The sequence below is a fragment of the Petaurus breviceps genome, unplaced genomic scaffold, assembly GCF_028583685.1.
Source record: "Petaurus breviceps papuanus isolate PSGF00001 unplaced genomic scaffold, PetGlider_PUasm1.0 523, whole genome shotgun sequence".
Taxonomy (NCBI): Eukaryota; Metazoa; Chordata; class Mammalia; order Diprotodontia; family Petauridae; genus Petaurus; species Petaurus breviceps.
The window spans coordinates 2,105,022-2,126,865 of NW_027186356.1; the positions used below are offsets into that span (position 1 = coordinate 2,105,022).

Here is a 21,844-nt window from a genome sequence, read left to right on the forward strand (position 1 = left end):
GGGGTCACTAAGAGTTGGACACGACTGAACGACAATCTAACACCTACTTTTTACAGATGAAAAAACTGAATTCTAGCTAAGTTAAAAAATCTGTCTGAGGTCCCATAATGAGTAGCAGGACTAGGATTTGAACCCTTTTCATTCCAAATTCACTGATCCCGTTTTCAAAGGTTAAATACAAGTTGAAAATTGGCTTGGAAATGTCCCTTTCCTTCTGGGTGCCTTCTTGTGTTTTCTCCTAAGAAGCCAAGGAATTGGGGAGAACTAAATGCCCTATAGTGAGGGCACCCATTTTAAGGGTAAAGCTTCTACACCCCGAAATAGGCAGGCATGTGCTTGGGGAAGCGCAGGTGAAGGCTGTTGCATCAGCTGCCCAGCTGGGTTTGCAAAAAGCAGTCTCCCTAAGGCGTCAGTTTCCTGCCAACTAGCAAAGATCACGAAGATAATTTCACGCCCTTCAAAAGCTCTCCCTCACGCCTTTTCCTCCTACCCGATTATGCAAGCACTGGAGCCAAAGCTTCAGGGTTCCTCACAGTTATTGAGATTGAGTTTTTACCCCGCCCCTAAACTCTAGCTTAGCCTCTGCCTCCGCCCCTCGTTCTGTTCTTACACTTCACAACCAATGCCCCACCTCTAGCTTTCCTCTCAAGCCCCGCCCCCTACACCTCACTCTCATCACAAGTCCCTCCCTTTCAGTCTCGCCTTTTCTTTCAGGCCCCGCCCCCTCACTCAACCAGTTCTGCATCCCTAGGCTCCGCCCCTCCTCCTGGCGCACCCCCCACCCACGTCTGAAGGATTTTAATTCACTCCAGGCCCCGCCCCTCTGCCTCCCTCTTCCCTCAAGCCCTACCCTTTCAGCGGCTCCCTTTCCTTCCCCTTGGGACCCTCCAACATCTTCCTTCCCTCAAACCTCACCCCCTCGGCCGCAGAGGCCCCTAGGACAGAGGACCTCTCTCTCTCTCTCTCTTTCTCTCTCTCAGCCACGCTAAAAAGAACTTTCGCATCGGGCGTCGTATGTTAATCGCGCAAACACCCAGCAGCCACTGCTGTCTCACTCGAAGGAAAATTTATTTGAAATAACGAGCCTTGAGCCTTGCAAGACTTCACATCATAAAATCATAATAACGTGTAATACGACGTAATTTTAAAGAAGTCAGGATGAAATACTGAACCTCAGATATTGAATAAGATCATCATATGTTAAAAGTATTTATAAAATTTGTACCTTAAATAGCTCCGGGAAGGGCCGTTGGTTTGTGCTCGCTTCGGCAGCACATATACTAAAATTGGAACGATACAGAGAAGATTAGCATGGCCCCTGCGCAAGGATGACACGCAAATTCGTGAAGCGTTCCATATTTTATCTACGGATCTAACAACATTTCCAAAGCTACTTTAACACCTTTTTCCAAGCCTCTTACTCCGAGTTCTCCAGCACCTCTTCCCCCAAAAAGCTGCTGATCAATATAGCCTCGCAATTGCTTATGGTCCTTTTTGTTTTAATAAGTGTGCGGAGGGTAGTTTCATCCGTCTGGTTTCTTAGCTAAATACACAGTAACCACAAGATATCTAATCGCTTAAGGATTCCAAGCACTCCCGTTACACAAAGTTACTATTCCTACTAGGGTGAAGACCAGACGGAGTTTAGAAATCTAGATAAAAGCTGCATGCATCAGACCAAAATATGGAACGCTTCACGAATTTGCGTGTCATCCTTGCGCAGGGGCCATGCTAATCTTCTCTGTATCGTTCCAATTTTAGTATATGTGCTGCCGAAGCGAGCACAAACCAACGGCCCTTCCCGGAGCTATTTAAGGTACAAATTTTATAAATACTTTTAACATATGATGATCTTATTCAATATCTGAGGTTCAGTATTTCATCCTGACTTCTTTAAAATTACGTCGTATTACACGTTATTATGATTTTATGATGTGAAGTCTTGCAAGGCTCAAGGCTCGTTATTTCAAATAAATTTTCCTTCGAGTGAGACAGCAGTGGCTGCTGGGTGTTTGCGCGATTAACATACGACGCCCGATGCGAAAGTTCGAGAGAGAGCGAGAGAGAGGAGGGGGTGAGGTTTGAAAGAAGAGGGAGGCACAGGGGCGGGGCCTGCGGTGAATAAAATCCTCGGGGGGAGGGGTGGTAGCAGTGCCAGGAGTAGGGGCGGAGCCTTGGGGTGCAGAGTGAAGGGGCGGGACCTGAAAGAAAAGCTGAGACTGAAAGGGATGGACTTGGGGTGAGAATGAGGCATGGGGGCGGGGTTTGATAGGAAAGATAGAGGTGAGGGGTTGGGCATAAGGTATAACACCACGGGGTTGGGGAGGTGGAGGAAGGAAGCTGCGGCTCTGGCCCCAGTGCTTGCATTATCGGGTAGGAGGAGGAAAAGACAGGGAGATCCTTAGAAGTGACAACATCTAAGTATTCTTCATTAATTGTTTTGTTCTCCTATCATTGTCTTAGACTTCACCATCCTCCCAGTCCCCCAAGCTCCGAACCTAGGAGTCATTCTAGACTGCTCACTCCCCCAACTCCCCATCCAAGCTGTTGCTAAAGCCTGTTGAATTCACCTTTGCTATGTCTCTCCAATACGCCTCCTTCTCTCTGACACTGCCAGCCCCTCTAGTGAAGACCCTCATCACCTGGTGCCTGGATTGTTGTTGCAATAGCCTGCGAATGGTTTTACCTGTCTCAAGACTCTCCCCACTCCAATCCATCTTCCTTTCAGCCACCAAAGTGATTTTCCTAAAGTGCAAGTCTGATCTTGTTACTCTCCTACTCAATAAACTCCATTGGCTCCCTATTGCCTCCAGGATCAAAAAGGAAATAACCTGTCATCCGAAATCCTTCATAACCTAGCCCCCTCCTATTTTTCAAGTCTCCATAATCCCCATTTCCCTTATTATGTGATCCAGTCCTTTGGCCTTTTTGCTGTTCCTCACACTAGAAAGCCCATCTCCCGGCTTCAGACATTTTCACTGGCTGTCTCCCAAGCTATGCCCAATACTTTCCTTCCTCATTCCTGCCTCCCGACAACGAGGGCTTCCTTCAAGTCCTAGCTAAAATCCCGTCTTTCCTGATCCCCCTTAAATCTAGAGTCTCATCTCTGTTGATTATTTCCTATTTCTTCCTGTAAACATGTTGTTTGCATGTTGTATCCCCCATTAGACTGTTATATCCTGAATAGCAGAGGTATTTTTTGTCTTTCTTTGTGTCCTCAGAACTTAGCATATATAGCGGGTGATTAATACCCGTGTTTCCCCGATAATAAGACACTGTCTTATTATTTTTTTTGGACAGAAAAACACCAGAGGGCTTATTTTCAGGGGAGGGCTTATTTTAATGAACATTGACAGCAATTTTAATGAACAGGTAAATGTGAACAAAAAAATGTACCTTTATTCAATAAGCAAATCACTGGGGAAGAACAGGATGACACGCTCACTGCTGCAGCTCTGATTGGATGCAGCTCTGAGCGTGGGGTGCATTTCACTGGGCGGGGGACGGTGCATACAGAGGGTACCGTAATGTAGCGTGTAGAGCAGGGGATCACCTTCACTACAGTAGCAATCTCAATAAGGCTTATTTTCGGGGGAGGGCTTATTTTAGAGGAATCTTACACAGTAAGGGGAGGGCTTATTTTCAGGATAGGTCTTATTATCGGGGAAACACGGTAAATGTTTTATTGACTCACTGACTTTTCAGGCGGAAATGCAAAAGCTATTGAGAGCAAAACCAAAACAATCCCTTTTAGAACCTGGTGATTTTTCTTTCCTCTGTTCAGTGGGGCACCAGGTTGGGGACCCTAGAAAAAATAATCCAGGAATCTTGTGGACAAAGCAAATTCCTGCATACTGCCTGTGCATGTCCACATGCCCATGTCATCATCTCTAGCAGATTTCCGTCTCTCTTTCTCTATCACCCCATTCTTTCTAATTTCATTCTCTCCTTATCTACTGACTGCTTCCTTGCTGCCTATGAATATGTCCATGTCTCCCCTATCCTTAACCCCCCCCCAAACCAAATTTCATTTGATCTGGCCACCACTGCTAACTATCACCCTCTATCTCTGCTTCCTTTCTTGACTAAACTCCTTGAGAAGGGTGTCTGTTATGGGGGCTTCCTTAGGATGGTTCCTTTCCTCTCACTCTCTTCTTAACTTCCCGCAGTTTGGCTCTTGGCCTCATCATTCAGCTAAAACTACTTTCTCTGAAACTACCAGTGATTTCTCAACTCAACAAATCTAACAGTCTTTACTTAATCCTCATTGTTCCTGACCTCTCTTCAGCCTTTGACACTGTCAGTCATTCTCCTTGAGATATACTCTCCCCTATAGATTTTTGTGATTTTTTGGTGATTTTTCAGGCCTGCCCTTTCCTCAGTTTTCTTTGCTGAATCTTCCTCTAGGTCGCACTTAGTAACTATAGGTGTCCCCAGTGCTTTGTCATGGGTCCTCTTCTCCCTCTGTGCTATCTTAACTTCCAAGGGTCCAGTGATCATCTCTATGAAGATGACTCAGATCTTTGTATCTAGCCAGAACCTCTTTCCGGACCTTCATTCTTGGATCACCCAGTAGTCTATTGGACATCTGTAAGGGTTATGGGATTTAAAGATCTCCCATGCCCCATGGACGTGCTGACATAGCAGAGCAAGAGAAAGTGAAAAGCTGAGCTAACGGTCCTGCGGTTGGCAGTTGGCGGCGGTTGCCTTTTTTTTTTTTTTTGAGTTAGGACCCCTGCTGAGCACTGCCAGCGGCCGGAGCTGCTGGGAGCAGGACTTTCTGCTAAGGACTCCTGCTGAGGACTGCCAGGGGCCAGAGCTGCTGGGAGCACTCTTCCAGGACGCTGGGTGGTTGCTGTGAGTGGGGAGAGGAGGACCTTTGCCTGAGGTAGCCTGTTCTGTTTTAAAGGCTTGAGAATGTGAGTGCTTTCTACTTTATCTACCTGTGCCAATGTCATAACTACTCTGATGGCTTTCACTTTCTGGTTTTGGGATTCAGTCTTTTGGTATCTTAATAAATTTTCTAGTTTATTTCCCCAAATGGCAAACCTGATGTATTTTGTGATGGATAATTATATCAGCATATTTGTAATCTCTATAGGCATTGTGAATATGGCATTGCTGATACAACATCCCAAACACAACATGTTCAAAACAGAACTCATTATCTTTGCTCCTGAGCCCCCTCTTTCCAGCTTCTTTATTCCTGCCAATGGTGACACCAATGTCCCAATCACCTAGTTTTACAATCTCAGTATTATCCTTAACTCCTCACTCTCACTTATCCCCCACATCCAAACTGTTGTTAAATTCTGTCATGTCTAGTATAAACCTATTGCTCTCTTCTGACATGCAATCACCTTGGTTCAGACCTTGATCACCTAATACCTGAACCACTGTAACAGTCTACTGGTTGGTCCCTCTCTTCAACTCTCTCCCCACTGTAGTTTATTCTTCATTCACTTGTCAAACTGATCTCCCTGTACCACAGGTCTGATCACATCTCCCTCTATTCAGTAAACTTCAGTGGTTCCTTATCCTCTCTTTGGCATTCAAAGGCCTTTACAACCTGTCCCTTTGCTGCATTTCTAGTGTTCTTATATCTTCCTGCTGTTATTCACATATGAGATCCCATCTCTCAATTCTGTGCCTTTTCCATTACTATCCCCATCCCTAAGAGTACACCTTCCATACCTCCCATTTCATGGCTTCCTTCAAAGACTGTTCAAATCTTATCCTTTAGGGGAAACCTTTCTGGTTTCTCCCACCGATAGAGCCTTCCTTATGAGGTTACCTTTCATTTATAGTGTGTGTATATAGTTACTTGAATGTTGTCTCCTCTGTTACAGTGTAAGACCCTTGAGGGTAGGGACCATGTTTTTGTCTCTCTTTGTGTCCCTAGTGCTTAGCATAGGGCTTGTCACATAGTAGGTGCTTCATAAATCATTGACTGACATTTGAGAAAAAGACCCAAAATAAATCACTGCCCTCTGATGGGGTACAGGCTCTGGGAAACCTCTTGAATTCTGATTGAATCTTCCCACTTGATAAAGCATTTGCCCAAGGCCATAAGCCTTTCATTATAGCTATCCCCAAATCTGTTACCCTTAAACTAGCTTAGAGAAAGATAGGTCCAAACTGTTATATACCCTCAAGACAAATTTAGTTGATTTTTATAGGAATCTTGAACAAAAAAAGTTATATTATATTCAAATATATTTTAGGGTTACCATTCAAGAACCATACTCACTACTCATTCCTCCCTTGACTATTCACCCCACAGACAGAAAGGGTCTCTTCCCTCGATCTCAGTCCTTTTGGTTGGAGAAGGGCATGTCACAGCCTAATCCTTTCAGGGGGCAGGAAGATAAAAGAATACTAACTTGAAAAGATATATATCCTAGTCCCAGATATTTCCCTCTTTTCTCTGCTTAAAAGGAAGGCCTTAGCTCAGACTGCACAACCTGTGGCCCACCAAAGGATTTCCCGTGGCCTGTAAAAAATGAACCTTTTATTCTACCCACTTTTTAAAGGAAACATCTGAAAAGTTCTTTAGGTAACCAAAAATATTTATTCCTTAATATTTCTTGAGAGACTGAGGAGGTCTTAAAACATGTTTCCGCCATATTAATAGTGGCTCACTTTTCTCAAGTGCCTAACAGTTTGTAAAGTGTTTTCCTTACCCCTATCCTGTGAGTTAGGTGGTAGAGGTATGTGAGCCCCATTTTACTGAGGTGGAAATAGGCCCGGGGAGGTTGCCAAAGGTCACGCTATATTTATAGGAGATCTAAGACTTGAGCCCTAGGTCTTCTGACTTTAGATTCAACATGCTTTGGCCTACCTCATGCTATTTCCTTGAAGTTTAATTTCATTCAGCAAGTACTGAATGCCAACCATTTGATGTGCCCAGTGGTTTTGATGGGGTGCTTGGGATCTATGTTTGTAAAATCTATTTTTAAACTCAATTTGTAATACCAATCTGTAACATCAGGAATGATGGGGTGCTTGGGATTTATATTTGTAGCATCAGTCTGTAAAATTTTGTAATATCAATTTGTAAAACCAGTTTGTAAAATCACACTCCACCCCCCCTCCTCCCCCCCCAGTCTCAGAGCATTAACTCTGCCCCTTCTCCCCCTGCCCCTAGCTTCGAAGCATTAATTGTGCCCAGCAACAACTATCTCAGCCTTGGAACACTAACAAGCTATACCTATCAATTCTTTACAAAAGTATCTATAAACATTCCAGCTTGGGCAACTATTATCTCCCCCTTTGTAGAGTGTCCCACTGCCCCCATGAATCCTTCAGTGCCCTATCTCTAGGCTGACTCCTTGGCTGCCTCAATGAATCCATCAGGGCCCTATCTCTGGGTTAACTCCTTAGCCTATTATCCACACACTGAGTCTCTGTTAGCCTTGGTTCCCAGACATCAATCTTGTCAAACATGACACTGATGGTGGCAGACTGGGCACTTCTCCATCAGACCTTGACCGCTCACTGACTTAGTGATATTTGTTTTCAAGCCTAAAACCACACTTCTAGGTAGTCCCACCTTGGGCTTTTTCCCAATGAATTATGGGCAATAGGCCTGCGCTGTTACATTACACAGTCCGTCACCTAGTTAGCATAATTGGCATAGGTTCTACTATGGATGATTCTTTATAAATCTTAATTCTACCCCTTTAAGGTTGCAGGTCCCCTAAGGATCCTTGCCCGCTGTAAGGCGTATAATAAATTTTTACAACTCTGACTCCAAGTTAGCCTAGGCCTACTGAATCCTTTCAAGACTGAATCGAAGGCTTTCTGGTCTTAGATAAGATCAGAGTTCCTGCTGAACCTATTGGGAGCCATCCCTCATCAGTTTCATTCATTTAATCAATGATCATATTTAAAGCATCTGCCATGTCCCAGGCACCATGCTAGGCACTGGAGATACAGTGAAAAAAATGAAAGAGCACCTGCCCTCAAGGGGCTTACATTCTTTGGCTAAAACAACATGTGTATGTAAATCTATTTTTAAAAAAGTAAAGTAATTTTGTGGGGAACGCCTATGTAACTGGGAGCAGAGGAGAAAGTGGTGCATGAGTTGACCTCAAAGTTATATGTAGCCGGCCTTAAACACATCCCTCTGCTTTGCCAGTTTACAAAGTCCCTGCTCCCTTGTTCTCTTCTCCATATTAGCAGATATAAGATCTCTTAATTGGTTTTTCTTTCTTGTCACCCAGCTTGGGAAAATTAGCTCCTGCAAACTTGTAAGAGTGCACATTCACAAATAATTGGGATCACTAGTAGCTGGGAGATCAGGAAAGGCCCCCAGATCAGGGTAGGTGGCCTTGATTGAAGCTTTGAGGAAGCTGGAGATTCTAAGACCTGAAGGTGACGAGGAAGTGCATTCCAAGAAGGTAGGAGAAGAAATGTTAAAGCAGCTTTGTCTAAGAGGCAGCCACCCAGAAGAAGGCTTACCCAAAGACACAGGGTTCAGTTTGAAACCTGGCTGCAGGCTAATGATTACTTTCAGTTCTTCTGAGCGGTCTCCCTAAGAAGAAATGCCCACAAAAGTCTCTCAGGCCTGGCTGGTAGAACCAAGGAAAGCATCCTGGGAGAGCTGGTACCTTCCTTCCCGGCCTGGAAAGGCAGAAGGGACGTAGAAGAGTTCTCTTGTTTTTCATTTTGGCTGCGATGGAGACCAAAATATGGAACGCTTCACGAATTTGCGTGTCATCCTTGCGCAGGGGCCATGCTAATCTTCTCTGTATCGTTCCAATTTTAGTATATGTGCTGCCGAAGCGAGCACAAACTTGCCCTATCTCTCAGGAGTATTTAAGGCACCGAAATTTAGATATCTTACACATATGGTAATTTAGTTAAATGTTCTGAGTGTCATAACTTCTGTCTTTTTCCTTAAAACCTGTTTTGTACATGAGTTAAACATTACTTTATCATCCAAAATCTCGGGAATCTATCTATTTGAGAATTAGTCTGCTTCACTGAGACCGCAGTGGCTGCTGGGTGTTTGCATGATTAACATACCCCGCCCAATACGCCTCATAGGATGGCGGACGGGGAGGAGGTCGAGCCTCCTCTATCCCAGAAGCCACCGCGAACTTGCGCTACCGGCCTCGATGTTTCCTTGTTGGTCTGCTCTGCTCGCCGTTCCCTGGGCAGGTCCGACGGGAGGCCGGAGCAGCTGCTCGGGCTGCAGTGGGGGCGAGAGCGGGAGCATTGCAGAGCACGGAGTACTGGACAGAGCTGAGGTGAGGCGCAGGCGGCGTGCAGTCGTCTGTGCTAGCTCGGCTGCGGGTCGGGAGGTATTGAGAGGGGCGGGGCTTGGTCCTAGGAGAGGCTGAGGGGGCGGGGCCCGAAGGAAAGGAAGCCGCTGAAGGGGTGGGTCCTTAAAGGTGCCTGGGATAGGGCTGGAGGTGTAGGACGAGCCAGGGAGGAGGAGGAGGAAGGGGGAAGCACTCAATCTCCCAGACTGTCCGTGGGGGTTTTAGGATTAGTACTTGCAAAAGTGGGTCGGAAAGGGGCAGCTAGGTGGTGCAGTGATTAGAGCACCAGCCGTAGCCTCAGGAGGGCCTGAGTTAGAGGCAACTTCTGATTCTTACTAGCTGTGTGACCTTGGCCAAGTCACTTACCCCATTGTCTCGAAATTTTAAGAAAAATGGGTAGGAGAAGAGATGATGGCATCCTTCATTTAATTGCTTTATTTTCCTTGTTTTCTGTATTCCTGTAATTAGATGAGTAAAAAACTTGGAAATGGTACGGACTGATTCGAGATAGGTAGAATAAAGTGCAAATTCTATGCCCCAGGAGTCATTCAACAAGCATTTGTTAAGTGCTTACTATGTGCCAGGCACCCTGCCAAGTGCTGCTGGGGATACCGAGAAAAGACAGGCCCTGCCCTCAAAGATCTCACCTTCTAATAGGGACAAGGGGTGAATATGTGCATATAAGATATACACTGGGGTGGCTAGGTGGCACAGTGAATAGAGCACCGGCCCTGGAGTCAGGAGGACCTGAGTTCAAATGTGGCCTCAGACACTTAACACTTACCAGCCGTGTGACCTTGGGCAAGTCACTTAACCCCAATTGCCCTGCCTTCCCCCTCCAAAAAGCAAAAAGGAAAAAAGATACATACAGGGTATAACCTTTCCCAGTATCCTGTGATGCTAGTGCGTTTCTTTTAAGATTATCTCCAACTTACTGTATCTCTGTTTTGTTCTTACACAGTTGTTGGCATGCCGTCTCCCCCACCAGACTGTGAGCTCCTAAAGAGCTGGGGCTGGTTTTTTGCCTTTCCTTTGTAGCATTTAGCATGGTGCTTGGCATACAGTAGGAGCTTAATAAATGCTTCTTAACGTGACTTGATGGAAGGTGTTCTCAGAGGGAAGGCATTAGAAGTGGAGGGGACAGGGAAAGGCTTCCTGCAGTAGGGTCAGAGAGAAGCTGGTGGCAGGTTGAGGGAGTCCTATGTAGTGGGGTCTGGGCTACCCACTAAAGGGGCGAGAGGATGATAGTAATATTATAAAAATTCCAGTCATCATAATGGTAAATATAAATTCTCATGTAGGAGAATAAATTATAAGATTTAAAGAATAAAACAAATCCTTGTGATATATTTTTGAAAATTGTCATTGAGGTCTATACTATCCCACTAAAGGGGAATGAGAAAAATAAATTCAAATATATCAAATGTCTTTTCTGTGACAGTCTCAAGACTATTTTCAGATTCAAATATAAAAGCTTTTAAAGAATTAAAAAAAAAGACAATCACACACCTTTTTTTCTTTTTAGGACCTGCTGATTTTTGTCTTCTGATCTGAGGGACCCCAGGCTGGGGACCCCAGAAAGCAATCTAGGGGCATGATGGATTTGGCTTATGTCTGTGAGTGGGAGAAAAGGCCTAAGAGCAATCATTGCCCCTCCATTCCGTTGGTCTGTGCCTGGTCCTGCCGAAACCTCATAGCCTTCACCACAGACCTGAAAAATGAAGAGGAGAAAGGTATGCCGTTGGCCGTAGAACGCCAATAATGGTCTGCAGTTTACGGAGTGTTTCCCTCACACCAGCCCTGTGAGGGAGGCATGGTCTAGAGGAGGAGCCGGGTTTAGGAAGTTAGGAAACTTGTCAGAGGCCGCAGAATTAGAGGGAAAGCTGGGTAGGACCTGACCCCTGGCTTCTGGCTCCAAGGTCAAGGTGTCTCCTTGGGGCTTAATTAAATTCAACAAGAATCAACAGAGTGATGTTAGTCTCACATCGGTGTTCTTGAACCCAGGATCGTGGTGGTTACCCAGTGAGCGAGGGCATAGAACTCTTCAGAAACAGACCCTGGACTAGAACCCAGAACCCCAAAAGGAAAGGCTCTCTGCATACTGACTTAAAAAACCACAAATTGATGTTATCTCTGTTTTGGGTTTTTTTTTTTTTGCCTTTTGGAGGGCAATTGGGGTTAAGTAACTTGCCCAAGGTTACATGGCTAATGTTTTTGTGTGGGTGTTAAGTGTCTGAGGCCGGAACTGAACTCGGGTCCTCCTGACTCGGGGCCAGCGTTGATTTAATGTGTCTGCATTTATTTCGTCAAATGTTTTTTAATTACATTTGAATCATCCTTTACATAGAAGCTCTGCTTCACCTGTAGTGTCCCAGAGCATTTGATTCAGGGTCGGGCCATCCTGCTGATGCCCTGTGACTCTTGTTTCCTCCTCTGCAAAATGAGGGGGAGGAGCAGAAATGCTAAGCCAGTGACCTCTAGGGTTTCTGCCAGCCCTCCTGACATCCCGTCATAATCTGCTTTGTGGACCGTTTGCTTTGTTTTGGTTGAACCTAGGATTCTGAAGAATACAGGGAGCTGAGCTGGAGGAATCCCTCTACCCAGGCAGCTTAGGGTTAGAGAGTACCCTTAGAGGCTGACAGAGAGAGAAAGTTCAAGCACCTCCATTCTGTCTGCAGTCTGTATTGCAATCCCTACCCTCTCCCCACCCACAGAGGCGGTCCTGTCTGTTAGGGTGAGGTTATGTCAGGTAGTTAACCTGAAGAAGAGTCTTTCATGTTACTAGCCCCCAGCAGCGGGCCTTGTCCAGTTCTCTTGTCATTCCTTTGTTTTTAGTTGTGTCCAATTCTTTGTGACTTCATTTGGGATTTTCTTGGCAAAGATGCTGGAGTGGTTTGCCATGGCATTCTTCAACCCGTTTTACATATGAGAAAACTGAAGTTAAATAACTTACCCAGGGTCACCCAGCTAGTAAGTGTCTTGAACTTGTGAAGATGAGTCTTCCTGATTCCAGGCTCTGGCACTCTGTGGCGTCATCTAGGTGCCCCCCTTCCAGTCCCAAGGTTCCCCTGTACCTAGTTCACCTCCTGCCTAAATTTAAACCTGCATAAGCTTTGTGCTTTTGTACCTTTGGGGCAGGAGTGGGGAACCTGCAGCCTTGAGGACACATGTAGCCCTGTAGATCTTGGGGTGAGGCCTTTTGACTGAGTTCAAGTTTTACAGAACAAATTCCTTTATTGAGGGGATTTGTTCTATGAAGTTTGGAGTCAGTCGGCCACATTGAGGACCCAGAGGGCCACGAGGCCGCAGGTTCCCCACTTCTGCTTTGGGGAGTCTCTACCCATTCTGGCGGAGCTCCTTTGCTGATGAACTCAGTAAACCCTCCTTGGTTCCTAAACTTAGGATATTGGGCTTGGGTTATGGTTTTGGTTTGTGTGGCACTGGCAGTTTTACCCATGCTGCACAGTGACATAGAAATATAATTAGCATGTGTTTAGATAGTACTATACCATTGGTCAGATTCTGGGTACTCTTTTCCCCCTTAGACCACCCCATACCTTTCTAATTCGTTTTTAATTTCCACTCACATTAGAAGTCATAGCCCCTATCAGACTGTGAGGTGCATGAGGACCGTTTCTTAGCTGACCCTTGTGCCTTCCTTCCGGTGCCTGGTCCATTCTTCTCTCCACGATACACGAGTGTTGAGTTGAATAGGTTTTGACAAGTGAGGGAAGCACTTGGGTTTTTGAAAGCCTCTCATTAGTCATTCTGACTGCTGTTTTTAACGAGGTGATACAGCTGGGAGTGTTGAATTCCTTTCTCTTCCAGCCTTCAGGATTTGCTCTCTCTTCTCTCCTCAGACTTGACCCACATGATTCACATTTTGGATACAGAGCATCCCTGGGACGTGTACTCCATTAACTCTGAGCACAACGAGGTGATCACTTGCCTGGAGTGGGATCAGTCAGGTGAGAAGGGCTCCCTTTTCTGTCCCGTTCTTAATGGCCGGGCCTGGTGGCAGCGGGAGGGTGGGGTGAGCGGCTACCCGGAGGATGAAGTTCCCTAATTCGAAATACCGCACTCGGACCTTTGGCTCGCAGACGTCGGATTGCAGAGCTGGGCGGCCTTAGGATCTTTAGTCCTGCCAGTCTGTTTCACAGAGGGAGATAGGTTGAGTATAATGATGGCCAAAAGATACAGGCCGACCCCTGGGTCTGAGGCCAGTTTTAAGCTATTAAATCTTGAAGACTTTTGGTGCCTTATGCTTACAAAGCGCTGGTTAAACGTTTTCTTTATTATGATGAAGTTAGTAGCCCTCAGCGGCAGGAAGGTTTCTCCAAAGCCCTCTCACACACATCCTTCTCCCAGGTGAGGATGGGTGCCCTCACCTTGCACACCTCCTCAGCACCTGCCTTCCTCCCTGCCCCTTGGTCTCCTCCGGCTCTGATTGGAGTGGGGGGAGGGTGGCCATCTGAGCTCGGTTTGAGGAGGCAGCCTAGGGCTGGGGCCTCAGCATTTCCCCTCTGGCTTCTTCAGGACTGCAGAGTGCCCCCCTGCCCCCTCACTTCAGCCCTTTCCCTACGTTGTTTCCCCCATTAGCCTATAAGCTCCTTGAGAGCAGGGACCATCTTGTCTTTTTGTATCCCATGTCCCACCATGTTCTTAATGCAGTGCTTGTCACATAGTAGGCACTTAATAAATGTTTATTGACCGCCTGATGACCTGCCTAAGGCCACGCAGCTGGTTAGTAACATCAGAGGGACTTGGCTCCTCATCTTGTCCTGTGAGACTGCTTGGTGGGCAGTGGATGAGAGAGCATTGGGCCTGGAGCAGGGAGGTCCTGAGTTCAAATCCAGCTTTATACACTTACTAACTGTGATTTGGGGCAAATCATTTAACCTTTGTCTGCCTCAGTTTTTTCACCTGTAGAATGGGGATAACAATAGCATCTACCTCTCAGGCTTGTTGTGAGGCAATGCCAGCTGCTGCTGCTGACAGTATTGTTCTCGTTACTACCCTCCTGTTACACCAGTGGTCTTTGCCCGCTTCCATAGAGCTCCCCACCCACATATCTGGGCCTGAGCCTTCTTTCTTTGAAGAGGTGGGGGACTGTGGGGTGGAATGTTGCACACACAGCATGGCCTGGGCTTGTCGATCTTTTGGGTTGCTTTTGTTTTTATTTTTATACAGTAAACCTTACAAGAAGGCCTTGCTGCATGGGGGGCAGGATGGGGCATCAGGGGAACATTTTTTTCTTTTTAATGAATAATCCCGAAACAGACAGGAGGAGCTCCGGGCCCACCTGGCTGCTCTTCCACTCCCTGACCAGTTTTTCTCCTCGCTCCTCTGCGTCCCTTTCAGGCTCCAGGCTCCTGTCGGCTGATGCCGATGGGCACGTCAAGTGTTGGAGCATGTCCGACCACCTGGCCAACAGCTGGGAGAGCACAGTGGGCAGCATGGTGGAAGGCGACCCCATCGTGTCTTTGTCCTGGTTACATAATGGTGTGAAGCTTGCCCTGCACGTGGAAAAGGTTGGTGGGAGGCTGCTGGTTGTGGGAAGGGGTGAGAAGCCCCCCAGAGGGAGGGGCCGGGCCGGTCTGTGTCATCTCATCTCACGACAGTGGAATTGTGGCCCCACCCTTCTAGGAGGTCCCCTCATTGCCCGCCTGCCCACTCTGCTCCCAGGCCTCCCCTCTGGCTTGGCTGGTCTCTGCTCCAGCTCCTCCTTTATTAAGCCTTAGGGATCCCCCGTGTCTAAGTTGTTGCTGCCACTCTCAGAATTCTGCCTCTTCCCAAAGATTCACAAATAATGCCCCAGGCAGTGGGTGCATAGTTGCCTGCCTGTGACGGGCTTCTATGGTTTTTGAAAGGGGAGGGCCATCTTTGGAGGAGGGCCTTCGAGGTGGCCTTGTGCTTACTCATGAGAAGTCCTGTCCTGAAAGCCAGCAGTGATCACTGTAACAGGATCTCATAGTCCCCCTGGTGCACAGTGGTGGGATGTGCTTCATAGAGGTGTGTGTTCATAGAGGCGCAAAAGAAGGCTGGTGTGTATAAGCTGCTTGCTGACATCTTCTCAGTCTTTTTTTTTTTAAAGCCAAATATCTGTGATTTTGTCCATTCTTTTGGAGTCTTCCTCTTTCAGCTCTTGTAAAGGGATCCCCGAGTGCCTTTAAACTTGGTTAATGACCCTGAGCTGGAAGGCCTCTTGGGCTGAGAGGACAGGTGGAGTGTCCTTTCTGTCCTTCTCCTGGTGCATCACCCTCCTGAAGCTAAAGCCAGTGTCCAGTCTCACCTGCTCCAGGCTGAGAATGTCCTTCTGTGAGATGTCACGACTTCAGGGGTCCCGTGATCTCCATGTTCTCGTCCCCTAGGGGCCCGGGATGTGCTGAGGGCCTTCCTCCAGTGTGGCCCCTCCAGCTGTTATCCCTGGGTTTAACTGTGTGAGCAGCCCACATCTTTTTCTGCATAGACGCTGTATCTCTGGTGAGGCACCAGCCTTCCCTCCTGTATTGTCCTTTGTTGGTTGTTTGTTGCAGCCTGTCCGTCCCTCCATGTGCTTCTCTAGGGTCCTTCAGGTCTCCCACGACTTTAGTTCTTCATAATTGGTTCAGCCATTACCCACTTGGTGGACTGCACCCCCTTAGTTTCTCAGTCTTTGAGCTGCTAGAAATGTTTTTGTATATATGGTTCTTTTTCCTCTTTCCTCCGTCTCTTTGTGGATTAGGCCCGGTTTGGTGTCACTAGGTCAAAGGGTATTCACAGTTTGGGATCTCTTGAAGGCAGCCCAGCCCTGTGTGCAGAGGTCTCAGAGAGGACTTTCAGTGGTGGATGAACATGTAACCAAGTAGAACGTCATTGGTTTTAAGGCTTTCACTAAAATCCTATTTTTCTGCTGCCTTCTCTTTGCTTGTCCTCCTGAACCAGATATGTCTTGGCATTGGCCAACATTGGAGCGTCCATTGTCTGAGGTTAACAGTCTAGCTGATTCCAAAAGTAACCATCCAGTTGGCTGAAGGGGGATGTTGGTTTTTGGGCCACAGCGACTCCTGGAGACCATTTACCATATCATAGCAGAGATGAAATCTTTGTTATCCTTCATACTGATGGAGTGACACTTCCTTTAAGGATTGAATTGCATTAAACATAGAAGAATAACATACAGTGAGAAAAGAGAATTGAGAGATTGCTACCAGCTAGGTGGGATCAGGGAAGACTTCCTGAGCTTGATTTTAAAGAAAGCATTCAACAGGCATTTCTTCCATTGCAGTCCGGTGCCTCAAGTTTTGGCGACAAATTTTCTCGAGTCAAGTTCTCCCCCTCTCTGACGCTTTTTGGTGGGAAGCCCATGGAGGGTTGGATTGCAGTGACCATCAGCGGGCTGGTGACCGTCTCTCTGCTCAAGCCCAACGGGCAAGTGTTGACCTCCACGGAGAGCCTGTGCCGCCTGCGCTGCCGCGTGGCCCTGGCAGACATCGCCTTCACCGGCGGGGGGAATATTGTGGTGGCCACGTCCGATGGCAGCAGCACCTCCCCTGTCCAGTTCTACAAGGTGTGTGTCAGTGTAGTGAATGAGAAGTGCCGGATCGACACGGAGATCCTGCCATCCCTCTTCATGCGCTGCACAACAGACCCAGCCCGGAAGGACAAGTACCCCGCCATCACACACCTGAAATTCCTCGCCAGAGACATGTCTGAGCAGGTGAGCTGCCGGCTGCTTTTCTCCTAAGTCCCCCTCTTCCACTCTGAGACCCCTCCACTTTCCAAAGCGCTTTCCCACAGTAGCCCCATCCTGGGGAGGGCTGCAGATAGGATCGTCTCCATCTTTTTGAGATTAGGAAGGTGATCTCTAAGGGCCCTTCCAAGTCTCAGCACAGCAAATGCTCACCAAGTTCCTGCTTAATGCAGTGCCCTCAGGATACGCAGACAAGATAGCTTATATTCCCACAGAGGGGGAGTACCACTTATACACTTACACGTCTCGTAGAGGAGCTGGTGTCTGAGGAGAGGCCTCTCCGAGGGAGAAGAGGATGCGAAAGGCGGAGATCACCAAGGAGGGCACTGTAGGCATGGGGCCCAGCCTAGGCAGAAGATGGCACATGGAGTTAGGGAATGACTCAAAGGCCAGTTTGCCTATGAAACACAGAATGTAGGAAGGGGAATAGGATGAAAATGGATTAGAAAGGTGGGTTGAAGCTGGTTTCTGGTGGCCTTTAAACGCCGGCTAAGGAATTTCTATTTTGTTCTACTGGGAGTCACTGGGAGTTACTGAGCAGGGGCCTGATAGGGTCAGAAGTGTGCCTCAGGAGGGTTATTCTGGCAGCTGATGAAGGCTGAATCAGAGAGGAGACACACTAACAGCAGAGAGCGGGGGACCAGTCAGGAGCGCAGGAGAGAGGGTTCCAGGTGGGACAGGTTATAGGGCAGGCAGAAGGTGCAGGACTGAGCAGCTGAGCAGAGCCCGGAGCGTGAAAGGTGGAAGACTAGCGGGGTGAGCACAGTGACCTGGTTTGGTTAATGGTGGCAGGGAGCTCCGCCCTGTCGCTGGGGGCTGGCTCAGAAGCCCGAGGGCCATGGCGATTTGCTTGGGGCCAGCTCCCTTGACCTCTGTCCCCCAGGTGCTGCTGTGTGCCTCCAACCAGATGAACAGCATCGTGGAGTGCTGGTCCCTGCGCAAGGAGGGCCTGCCTGTGAACAACATCTTCCAGCAGATCTCCCCTGTGGGTGAGTGTGCTTCCCAAGTGGTCCCTTCAGAAAGCTGTGGCCCCTCTGCTGCTAAAGGGCTTCTGAGCCCTCCCCCTAGTGAGCCACAGGGAAGGAGCTCCATTGGTTGGGGTGTTTTTAATTGATAGGTTTTTCATGTAAACATACTCAGGATGAACCGTTACACGGAATGATAGTAACTTCCTAAGTACTTGCTCGGTCCTGTTCTGTCGTCCATTTGCCCCTTCCTTGGGGTAATCCCTTTCCTTTTTTGTATTGCTACTGAAAATATTTCCTCATCTCTTGGTTATACCTTCTTTGCTTATTGTAATGTATACATTTATAGACACTTTAAGGAACCTTAGAGATCATTTAATATAGCTGCCCCCTTCCTCTTCAACCGAGGGGAGGTGATTTGTCCAGGGTCACCCACGTAACAGAGCTGGAGTTTGAACTGTTTTTCTAATTCCAGATCTGTTGTTTTTCAACTATTCAATGGCCTGACTCTTTTTCTTTATATTCCTTACATTTGTCATTTTTAATTTCATTGTATTCCTTTATGTTTACATACTACAGTTTACTCAGTTATTCCCCAGCAGTTAGACACTAAGTTGTTTCTAATTCTCTTATTGCAGAGAATACTGCTTTAAAATCTATCTATATCTTTTTTTAAACAAATAACTGCCTTAAAAGTTTTTTAAAAAATTATTTTATTTGGTCATAATCCCAATAATAGGATTTGGGGGTCAAAGGATACAATTATTATTTATTATTCTTATGTATCGTAAGATTGCTTTGCAAAAGGATTCTAGCCATTCCACTTGCAGGGTATGAGTGTGCCTGTTTTTCATAGCCTTACCAATGTTAAATTTGCTGATTTAAAAAAAAATTCTGCCAGTATGATAGCAAGATGGTACCTCAGAATTATTCATTTGTATTTATTAAGAAGACTGGATTTTATTTTGAGTGAATATTTGTGATTTTTGTATTTTGTTTTCTAAATTGTCTCTTCATATACTTTGTTACTCTTTGGTTGCTGGCTGTACAAACTAGAAAGACTTTGTGTCCAGGCTGGGTGTTGAAGTGTATGTCTGTTGTGCAAGGCCCAGTCTAGATGAGCTCAGAAAGGCTTTACCCCTGGTTGGACACAGGGGTTTTTTGGCAAGACCGTCTCCTGAGTTTTTCAGGAACCATGCCCTGCGTCAGTAGAGAGTGCCGAGCAGTCATCTTGGTCTCAGCTCCAGTTTCTTCATTCAATTCTCATGATGTGATTTGGAGCCCCTTTACTGTTCTGGAACCCCTGCTCTGGTCTCTCATCAGTGGCCTCCCTAGGCTCACAGCCCTTCAGAAGTGGCCTGACCAGGCTGGAGGACAGCAAGGCTGCCGCATGCCTGGTCTCAGTCACTGCATCTTATGACAGGCTAACATTATGTTAACTTTTGACTCATACTGAGCTTGTGTTCCTTTGAGACCTCCAGATCTTTTTTCAGAGGAATCCTTGTCTAGCCATGCACCCCCATCTTGTATTTGTGAAGTTGAGTTCTTGAATCCCAGCACGACACTTTATATTGATCTTTATTCAGTTTAATTTTCCTAGATTTTGCTGTCTTCTATCCTTCCAAGATCTCCTTAGAGTCTGATTGTTATCCAGACCGTTAGCTATCCCTTTTTGCTTTGTGGCATTTGATAATATAATAAAAGCATGCTTTCTGTGCCTTTATCCAGGTTATTGATAAAAATGTTTAACAGCACAGGGCCAAGCACAAATCCCTGAGGAACTCCTTTAAAGACTTCTTTCCAAATTGGCATTGACCCACTAATGGGCTGACCACACAGCCAGCCCTTAACCCCCCCTGACTCTACCATCCTCTATCCCAGATCTTTCCATCTTGTCAAGAAAATATATGAGAGGTCAGCTAGGTAGTGTAGTGACTAGAACACTGGCCCTGGAGTCAGGAGGAACTGAGTTCAAATGCTGCCTCAGATATTTACCACTTGTGTGACTCTGGGCAAGTCACTTAACCATGATTGCTTCACAGAAACTTTGTCAAACACATGGCTAAAATCTGTGTAACAGAACTCACCTCAAAGCCAGAAAGACCTGGCACACACTGACTTTGTGACCTTGAGAAGAAATGTCCTAGACATTTCTCCCAGTTGCTCCTACAGTGAGTAGAGGGAGTTTCCTCACTGGGAGTTCTCTGTCAGTGAAATCACAGGTCAGATCCCTGTCCCTATTCCTGCCTATCTAGTAACATTATCCTAAAAGTAAATGGGAATGATGTTCGTCTGGCATGACCCAAGCTCACTGGCACTCAGCTGGCTTTTCATTTGTGATTCCTTTTTCAGAGGTGCGCCATTCATCTCTCTAGCCCCTAGTCTCTTCAGCTACAAAATGGTGGGTTCTTGGGTCAGACGGGCCCTGGATCTCTGCTCCTTGGACCCTGCCACTATCCTTTAATACCGAGTTCTAGAATTTTACCAAGAATTGAAGTTGAGTTGGCCAATCTGTCATTTTCAGACTCTGTTCCCTTCCCTTTCTGATAACCAGGACACTTAACCTTCTTCAGTCCTGGGTCAGTCCCCCATTCCCCATGTTCTCTCAGAGATCACTGACAGCGAGCCCTCCCTGTCACATTCACCAGTGATTTGGCTGGGCAGGGTGACCAGAACCCTGGGGTCATCAGGTGCGGCCACTTGCTCAGAGCTCTCTCTGCTTATCTTGATTTTCAGCTTCTTCTTAGCCATTTTTTTGTTCTGCCCAGAGATCATTGTCCACAACGGAGAAAAAAGCAAAGCTGAGCAGTTCTGGTTTCTGCCTCTCATCCCCGATCCTTCTCCCATCCGCCTAAAGAGCGCTCTTGACCTTCTCTGGGGGGCAGCTGCCCCTGTTTTCCCCAGTATGAGTTTAAAAAGGAAAAACAAAACAAGTCACCGACCAATAAACTTCTTTGTTGTCCTAAGCTTTTCTTGCTTATTTTGAATTTAGCCTTCCTATCATGAATCTTTAAAAAAAACTTAATAGCTTTTTACATTCACTTTAATTTCCCAACATAACCTTCCCCCTTTTTAGTCCCCCACAGGCCATCTCTTATAGCCAAGAATGAAGAGAGGGGGAAATGGAGGTAAACCACACTCACCGAACTGACCGTACAGAGTCCCTCTGCTCTGCAGACAAGGGCAGGAGGTGTATTTCTCTCATTTCTTCTCTGGAGCCACATTATCTTTAAGTGGCTTCCAGTCTGGCCTGTTTTCTCCATTTATGTTGTTGTTAGTGTTTGTATTGTTTTCTTGGGTCTGTTTATTTCACTGTGTATCCATTCAGTTTAAGTCTTCTGGGGCCTCTCTCAATTATTCTTAGTCATTGTTTCTCAGTATTCATTACAGCTCAGCAGTCAGTACATTCACATATGTACTTTATAATGTTTGTAGCATGCATATACGTGACACTCATACCATAACTCCCCAATCGATGGCCATGGTCTTATGGGAACTCGCCACATGCCAGTGCTATTCATTCCTCTGTTATGTCTCCCTGCTGCCATCTTCTCTATGCAACTTTTAAAAATCTAAGTTGGTAAGGGCAGCTAGGTAGCACAGTGAATAGAGCACCGGCCCTGGAGTCAGGAGGACCTGAGTTCAAATCCTGCCTCAGACACTTAAAAAAACCCCACAACTAGCCATGTGACTTTGGGCAAGTCACTTAGCCCCAACTGCCCTACCTTCCCCCCTGCAAAAAAAAAATCTAAGTTGGTTCATATGTCTAATTAAACAATGCCTCTTCCTCCTGATGAGAAATATTTTTCTTTGTGGGTGTCAGAATCTCATTCTTTAAGGCTTCCCACTTCTGACTTCCTGTGGGATCCTTCCTGTCC

General features: G+C 46.6%; 1 protein-coding gene and 3 non-coding genes across 6 annotated transcripts in view; 2 read left to right on the forward strand and 2 right to left on the reverse strand.

Annotated features, from left to right (window-relative positions):
* The first annotated feature begins 1,256 nt into the window (after nt 1-1,256).
* Nucleotides 1,257-1,363, forward strand: LOC138172371 (U6 spliceosomal RNA). The gene has a single exon (XR_011171099.1). It is a non-coding gene; the product is annotated as a U6 spliceosomal RNA (small nuclear RNA).
* Nucleotides 1,364-1,678: 315 nt separating this feature from the next.
* On the reverse strand, nt 1,679-1,785 carry LOC138172373 (U6 spliceosomal RNA). The gene has a single exon (XR_011171101.1). It is a non-coding gene; the product is annotated as a U6 spliceosomal RNA (small nuclear RNA).
* Nucleotides 1,786-8,687: 6,902 nt separating this feature from the next.
* On the reverse strand, nt 8,688-8,794 carry LOC138172374 (U6 spliceosomal RNA). Its single transcript, XR_011171102.1, has one exon. It is a non-coding gene; the product is annotated as a U6 spliceosomal RNA (small nuclear RNA).
* A 262-nt stretch (nt 8,795-9,056) lies between these two features.
* The window catches only part of MED16 (mediator complex subunit 16), a 37,877-nt gene continuing 25,089 nt past the window's right edge, over nt 9,057-21,844 (forward strand). The window contains exons 1-7 of one of the 3 annotated variants that reach the window (XM_069102049.1): nt 9,057-9,254; nt 9,738-9,774; nt 10,793-11,002; nt 13,130-13,237; nt 14,631-14,800; nt 16,537-16,968; nt 17,885-17,990. In XM_069102049.1, coding sequence (XP_068958150.1) covers nt 10,864-11,002; nt 13,130-13,237; nt 14,631-14,800; nt 16,537-16,968; nt 17,885-17,990 — 955 coding nt within the window. In that variant the 5' untranslated portion in view covers nt 9,057-9,254; nt 9,738-9,774; nt 10,793-10,863. Of the gene's footprint in view, nt 9,309-9,737; nt 9,775-10,792; nt 11,003-13,129; nt 13,238-14,630; nt 14,801-16,536; nt 16,969-17,884; nt 17,991-21,844 lie in introns of all 3 variants that reach the window. The other 2 variants (XM_069102048.1, XM_069102046.1) reach the window with 2 other exon arrangements.